Below are 7,939 nucleotides of genomic sequence, written 5' to 3'. Positions count from 1 at the left end.
GATAGTTTTTCTTATTTAATTTACTTTTTGATTAATATTCATTATTACCTTAGTATTTATTACTTTTAAATATCAAATTTTATTATGATTTAATTTCTTATGACTATCATGATTTTTTTAATATCTTATAAAAGAAAAACAAACTGTAATATTTTAAATTTTTTCAAAAATTCATATGGTCATATAGCCATCATAAAGTCACTAAAAATTGATAACTAGAATTAATATTTATATAAAATATTAATTCTAATCACCAAGTTGCCAATTTTTAGTAATTTTGTGGTTACATGGTAATGTAAACTTTTAAAAGAATTTTTAATATCATGAAAGAAAGTATAAAAATAAAAAATAACATAAATAAAATAAATATACTATTTATTAAAAATATAATAAAGAAAATCATAAGATTAAAAAGTACATATATTAATAAAAAACATTAAGAATAATAAATAAACAAGTACAATTGAAAAAAAGATCATAATTCATATTATGCAAAAATTTTAATAATAAACATATTATATCATAATTATAATTACAAATTTTACAAAGCCCAATACAAAATAAAACTTGGGATTGTTAAGAGCTCTATTAGTAAGAGCTCACATTCATCATTCATTTACATATTTGCTAAAGTAAGAGACAATGCTTGGGAGAAGAAGAAATCGCTACAGGGTATCGCGGTTTCTTTGTCGACGTCATTCCTTCAGAAACCGCTACAGAGTGTAGCGGATTCTGTGTTTACAAAAGTTAATATAAACTCCTACAGGATGTAGCAGTTTATGCACAAGCCAAATTCAATGTAAATCGTGCCATTCTAATCCGCGGCACGGTATCGCGGTTTATATATAATTAAGAAAGTTATAATTGTGTCTAGTATTTTAAAAAGTTGTAATTGCGTAATATTTTCTTCCAAATATTTTAAATATGTAAATTGTCCTATTATAAATATGTACGATTCTGTAAATTAGAAGTTACTAAACCTGTAAAATAAAATGGTAAATACAATGATAAACAAGAGACTGATTAAGTATTTTACAAATCTGCACTTAAAACTAATGAACCAACTTGTCATATATATACTAAATCTCTAAATTGCAAAATAAGGTATAATAATAAACTTTGAATCTGATCTCATAGGTCAACCATAGTCATGATAGTGAGCATTTTAACTCATGATAAACCAAGAATGATGTCTAGAGTATCATCATTACAGACACAAAACAAAAAGACTATTTAAAAGGTTCTAAAATACAGCCTTATATAAGACATTACAAAAGACATAAATAACCACTGACACAAACTTCAGCCACAAAACAACATCAAAACACATCGGATTACATTTATCAAATTCATCCACAAAAGACAATATAATTTAATCTCTATTTCTTCTTTTGTGCTTTAAAGCCCAGAGTAAAAAAAAAATTCATAAATCCTGTCAACTTTAATGTTGTACTAGAACTAGCTCTTTGCATTGGGTCCACACTCGAAGTTGCTCTTCGTTATGCAGTAGCTTATCCAGCCTTGTGAGTGGAGGTGGAGGTGGAGGCACCTACATGTAAATGGAAGTATTTGATAGATTAAGTTACAAAATTAATGTAATTAATTAATGTGTTATATAATGTTACCTGCTCTATAGTTTCTGGTTGTGAACAAGTGGGTTGGGTGATGGCAATCTCTGAAGCCTGTGGAGCATCCACAGTTTGTATACCAGCAGTTGTCGCAGCATCATTTGGTGCATTTGCGTTAGCTCCATTTTGGGATTTGGATTTAGCTACAACAGCTGCTGCAGCAGCAAGAAGAGCACAAACAATATCATCAGCTTTTCTATGAAAACAGCTTCTTTTAGTGTATCTTTTAACACCACAGTAGATATAAGTGAATTCTTTGTACATCCTCTTTAACTTTGTTGCAGTTTTAGACTTCCTACTGTCTGAAGGCTCTTCATCAGTGTCCTTTCTCCTTTTCTTCTTAAGGTTTTCTGGCCTTCTCCTACTTTTAGGTGTTTGAGACTTGTTGTATTCATATTTTTTTTCACAATTTCTCACCCGGTATTGGATTTAAAGAATGCATATATATAGTCCTATATGTCTCCATAGTCAACCAATAATGACAAAAGTCTTCGAAATTTTTGTTTATCCTTAAAATTGCTACACATGCATGGACACACGATATGCCTACAGATTCAATTTTTAATTAGTTATAATCTAAAACTCTTAAATGCACAAATTAAAAATGTTAACTAAAGAATCATGTTGGACTTATTATCTGCTAGAATCTACAAGTGCAGATGCTTTTACTTAAATCAACTGCTACGTCAGCCGTGCATTTCAAATCTTTGATAGCCATCATTTCCACACCATATAGGTGCCCATTTTAGCGAATCTTTCCTGATCTTCTGCAGCCAACTTTGTTGGATGGGGGGCACATTGCCAATATGGTGAGATAATTTCACTTTATTTTTGACAATTGACCTCATTATAAATATCCGAACCTCCTCTAGTAGTTTTACAATTGGCTTCGCTCTTAACTCCTTAATTCTTGAATACCTCACCGCCATTGTTACAGATGTTGTCCATCTTCGATCCATGACTAAAAAATGCTCTTGTCCATGACTCTTTAGGCCACTTGTCCAAGTATGCCTATGCCTCTTCATTTTTCTTCTTTAGTCTATTCATCTTCTGTTCAAATCCGTAGCAGGTAGTTTCCCTAACACAGTCCCACAACATGCCTCTCAACTCCAACTCCTTCTATTATTTATTGAAATTCTATCATAAATGCCATCTGCAAAATTTGTGGTGAACCATAGGTAGCAATTCCTTGACAGCTGGTATTAAAGGGGTGAACGGCTAGAGATTGATTCAAGGAGTAAGAGCACAAAATTTAGGTTCTCATAGCTTACAGAGCTATTTATTCTTCTCCTCTATGATTCTTATTGAATATTATGTTTTCTCAGTTTAATTTTTCTTTGTTTCAATAGTAAAAGACATTACAATGAGAAATGTAAGAAAAAGTTATTGAGTGAAAAAAAGTAGAGAGAGTTAGACTTGGAAAAAAGTCAATGCTTATTTCAGAAATTTTTTATATGTATTTCTGTTTTGTTTTCATGATCCTGAGAAGATTCTCTTATAAGTTGGGTGAGTACTTTGCAGTTGAAAGTTAAGGTGAGTTTCTAGTCAAATCTGGATTGGGTAGAAGTTGAGTTTGTCCCAGATAGAATTTGGTAGAATCTTAGAAAAATTGGTGAATGTAATCTTATTCAAAAATAGTGAAATTTCGTCATTGTTATGATGGAGACTAGATGTAAGCTACATTGCACTGAGTAGCTGAATCAGGATATATGGCTGTGTCACTTCTCCGTCTCTTCTCTGTTTCTAGTTTTATACCTTAGGGATAAACAAAATAATCTCCTAATTATTCTATCCAGCTAGATTTATATAACTTGTACACAATTTTGTTCTGAATCCTTCTTTTTACAAGAGACAAAATAAAAATATCTCTTACTTTTCTTTCGAAGTAACTTTACATAATTCAAAAATCCCATTCAATTCTAAGATTACTCAAGCAAAATTAAAAGAGACCTAGATTCTAACTCTCATTCTCTAAACCACTAATATGCATCATATATATATTGAAATTTTCAATATCAATCAAACTGAAGTTGTAAACTTATGTAAACTAAAATTTAAATTTCTCAAAATATTACATGGCCTGAAATCAGCATATACTGTTCTAGTGACAACAAACAAAAAGCATATACACTTTCAATGAATGCTACATTTTCTAATGTTACAAGAATAATTACATTTAGGGAAAAGACTAAAGAGAAGAATGTGATTCTTCCTATTTGATACTAGGTGCCAAGGCATTAGTTAGTCTCCAAGCATGAACAAGACTTCCTCAATGCAGGAAACAATGAACCTCCTCATAAGCCATCTTTGTCACATATGAAGAGCACATTGAACAAGCAACAGAACAGAAATGCCAAAGTACAACCACAAGAATTATAGTAGGGTACAATAAAAATCAGTCAAAAAATTCACATAAAAAATCAAACAATTATAACTCAAGATGCATGTTGACTGTATTTTATTGTTCTCCCAAATTTACCCTCCTACGATCCTACCATAAAATCATTCACTGATCAGCTTTCTTGCCATCAGAATAGTAATTGATGTACCATTGAACAAATTTCTTTAAACCATTCTGCAAATCCGTTTTTGGTTTATAACCAAACTCTGACTGAGCATAACTAATGTTTGCATGAGTAAACTGAACATCACCATTTCTTGGCAACTTCATTATGTTTCTCTCTGCCTTAACTTTCAAGAGCCTCTCCAAAATGCTCACAAGTTCCGAAACCGGCACCGGCGAAGTATTCCCTAAATTGAACACCCTCAACTGAGCCGGTCCGGTTTTCTTCCCTCCACTACCAGTACTCTTCTCTGCAGTATCCAATGCTCCCAAACAACCCCTCACAATGTCATCAATATAAGTGAAATCTCTAGCAACCGTTCCATGATTCGCCGCTTCAAAGATCGGAATTGACTTGCCCTTCAAGATATCCCTTGTGAAAAAGAAGTAGGCCATATCAGGTCTTCCCCAAGGGCCATAAACAGTGAAGAACCTCAACCCTGTTAAGGAAAGTCCATAGATGTGATTATATGTGTGAGCAATTTCTTCACCTGCTTTCTTAGTTGCAGCATACAAGCTTGCAGGTTGGTCAGTTCTATCCCTTTCGGAAAATGGAACTTTGGTGTTCAATCCGTATACTGAGCTTGAAGATGCCCATACTATAGCAGGTTGTGGATTCATAGACTTACAAACCTCAAGCAAATTCACAAAACCTGCAATGTTGCTATGAACATATGATCCCGGGTTTTCCATCGCATACCTATGTCAAATATTGATGCATATTAGTTCTCTAAAAGCTTCAAGAGTTGTCAAAAATGTAAAAGGCAGATAAATTCCTAACCCTTTTTTCATAGGAACACATAAGTCTCTAATTAATTCTAGAATAAACAATACCTGACACCAGCTTGAGCAGCTAAATGCATTACATGGGTGAAAGCCACAATCTCAAAGAGTTTCTTGAGAAGGTCAACATCATTAATGTCTCCTTCAACAATGAAGACCCCAGTACGCTCTAAGAGAGCTTGGCGTGCACGTTTTAGCGACGGATCATAATAATCATTGAAGTTGTCAAGGCCAAGTACTCCATCACCCCTACGTTTGAGTGCAGCAGAGACATGGGTTCCAACAAAACCTGCAGCACCAGTTACAAGCACAGACACCCCATTCGGGGACCTAATTCTTGCAGAAGAACGAACCCTCTTCTCCCATGCTGCACCAAAATTGTTATAGGTCCTTAGGGACCTGCGTGAATGGTCTGTTGGAAGCGATGATGGTGAAGGTATTGATGGGGTTCTAAAGAAGAAGATGAACATTAGACCCAAGAACACGAAGGACCAAAATGCCAGCTTCGCTAAGGAAGTGTGCCACCGAGGCCTATGAAAATATGAACCTTTCTCCATCTTGAACTTCCCAGGTGTGGACGGGGTGTTATCCATCTCAACTTTCTTCAAGGATTTTTATTAAAATGATAGAGAATATGAAATTGAATTACTCACAAATTGTGAAGAAGAGCACTTTCCTTAAGAATTATTTACCTTGGTACTCAAAGGTGACGTTTGTTTCAGAAATAGTGCATTCTTATTTCAGAAATTTAAGTATCACTATACTTGGGCATTGTGGAATGATGTTCAAGGTGAGGATGGTGAAAGGATCAAAGGAATGAAAGAGAACTTTCTCAATGTTATATATGGAAATCTTCTCGTTTCTTGGCTGTTAAGGTTGTTATTATGGCCACCCTTTTTTGGGTTTATGGTTTCTCAAACCAAAAAATGGTTCAAAATTTGTGTTTTTTCGATGAATTTAAAAATTTGGAAAGACTGTCTATATTGCTTAGATAGAAAAAAGAAAGTTTGAAGCATTTGGTTAGTGGTGAATCAAAAGGCTTATAATAATTTGATTTAACAAAACAAAATTTTGTTTCCAATTATTATATGTGTATCCTTTTGATATTTGTCTGGAAGAAAGAAGAAAGAAAAAAAGAAGACATGTTTGCGTGCTGGAAATGGAAGTTCAATAGTAAAAGAAGTCTAATATTTCTCTTTTATCTAAAATAAAGCTAAATTGATTGGATGTAAGGCCTTGAAGTTGGGAGTTCCAATAGTTTGCATTATCCTTTTTATTTGAGGATATAATAAATTAATAATGTGTGGGAGAAAAGCTGTTTTCCTTGAGGGGAAGAGAGTTTAAGTTTGTAATTAGAAGAGCATAATAAATAATTTCTGTCTTTAAGTAAATGGCAACTTTTTTAGGCCTTTCCATAAGAGGCTCTCTCTTTCTCCACCATTAAAATGTGACACTTTGTTTGGGCATAACATAACTTCTGATAATGTATATATTCAGGGGAAATAGTTTCATTGATGTACTATGCCATCTTGGGGAGTTTTAGTACTACTATAATTTAGTTTAGATTATTTTGGGCATATAAAATATAAATTGGTCTTTACTAATTTAAAACCATAGTCCTTTCCATGTCGTAGAACATCTTTTTAATAAATAATTATTTACATGAATGGCCATTTCTAAAATTAATCTCTATTTTTGTATAGTACTTCAACTTTTTAAGCAATTCGATGTAATATACAACTAAATTGTTTTTTGTATAACAACGTAAAAAACATTGCATATGAAGAAAAAAGGATTAAATATGTTGATTAAGAAATTAATCTATAGAGTTCTAGTCTTGTGGTATTAATTGATTTAAGAAAAAAAATACACCTCAACAATTTTGATCTTTGCTAACGAACAATTGATAATAAATATAGGAAAGAAAAAGAATTGATTTACACCATGAAGTAAATAAGAACTTTCTCCGAAGTAATGTATGGTTTATTGATTGGATCACTATGTGCTAATTTATCATGCTTCTTTTGATTTTTAGCAACTGAATTTTGGCAACTTAAGTCAAAAGCATGGTATAACTTAAGTAAAAAATATATACATTTATTTAATTTTGAATAAATTACTTTTCATGTAATTTAAATTGGTTTTGTATTCTCTCATCTAATTGCGATAATTCATAAATTATCCGGTTTTTCTTTTAATTTGAGTATAATTGATTTAATATACCCATAAAAAATATTGAAATGTAAGGTATTACTTAAAATAAGAGTGATCTATCATAAAGAGTTATAATAATCGAATTGAAGCAAACATAGAATCATTATAAATGAGAACTTGATCTCTACAATTTTTATGTTGCTCATATTTTTTAATTCTCAATAATTGTAGGTGAAAACTCACAATAAAAAATTAGCGTAATGAGTATTTCTAATGCTGTCAAATCTTGATTTTTATACACTAATTGGATCATAATATGAACTATATAGATCCAAACTAGGCGGCTCTAGTGCTATTTGGAAAACTAAGAAACAGTTTTAAAAGTGATATGCATTTGTCCAAATAAAACAGTGAGTATACCACCGCATATGCGAGTGTGTTTTGTATACGCAGAGCAAGTATTCAAATTACATTAACTTGGAACGTGAATTAGTGTTTTTGGGTGCCTTTGGTCCATTAATATTCAAGGGCTTGAGCTAAAGGGGAAAAAAGGGCTAAGAAGCAGGATTCACGTTGGGTAAACTAGAATTTGAATGGAAGTGATTTTTTATAATTGATTTTGGGTAGAAGTGAGTTTGTGCCAATATGATTTATGTTTGGTAATTTTTACTAAAATTGATTTTGATAAAATAAATATTATTTGAATAATATTAGTTAAAATCACTTCTAGATAAATAATTAATTAATTACTAAAAAATATAATATTAAATTATAATATTATTTTTTAAGTATATTTTTTTATAATATTTTA

The 7,939-nt window shown here is 31.8% G+C and overlaps 1 protein-coding gene and 1 long non-coding RNA gene across 2 annotated transcripts in view; both read right to left on the bottom strand.

The window, feature by feature from the left end:
- On the bottom strand, positions 3,705-6,316 carry LOC107647605 (UDP-glucuronate 4-epimerase 3-like). The gene is made up of 2 exons (XM_021104999.1): positions 5,026-6,316; positions 3,705-4,891 (listed from the first exon to the last, which is right to left on the bottom strand). The coding sequence occupies exons 1-2, from the start codon at positions 5,565-5,567 to the stop codon at positions 4,135-4,137; spliced, it is 1,299 nt and encodes a 432-aa protein (XP_020960658.1). The 5' UTR covers positions 5,568-6,316; the 3' UTR covers positions 3,705-4,134.
- LOC107648488 overlaps positions 6,981-7,939 on the bottom strand; it is a 10,601-nt gene continuing 9,642 nt past the window's right edge. Inside the window, exon 3 of the long non-coding RNA XR_001621946.2 lies at positions 6,981-6,992. This is a non-coding gene — a long non-coding RNA (uncharacterized LOC107648488). The remainder of the gene's footprint in view (positions 6,993-7,939) is intronic.

This window comes from Arachis ipaensis, chromosome B06, assembly GCF_000816755.2.
Source record: "Arachis ipaensis cultivar K30076 chromosome B06, Araip1.1, whole genome shotgun sequence".
In the NCBI taxonomy this organism is placed as follows: domain Eukaryota; kingdom Viridiplantae; phylum Streptophyta; class Magnoliopsida; order Fabales; family Fabaceae; genus Arachis; species Arachis ipaensis.
The sequence above is the reverse complement of the archived record's forward strand: the minus strand, read 5'-3'. Positions and strand labels throughout refer to the sequence as shown.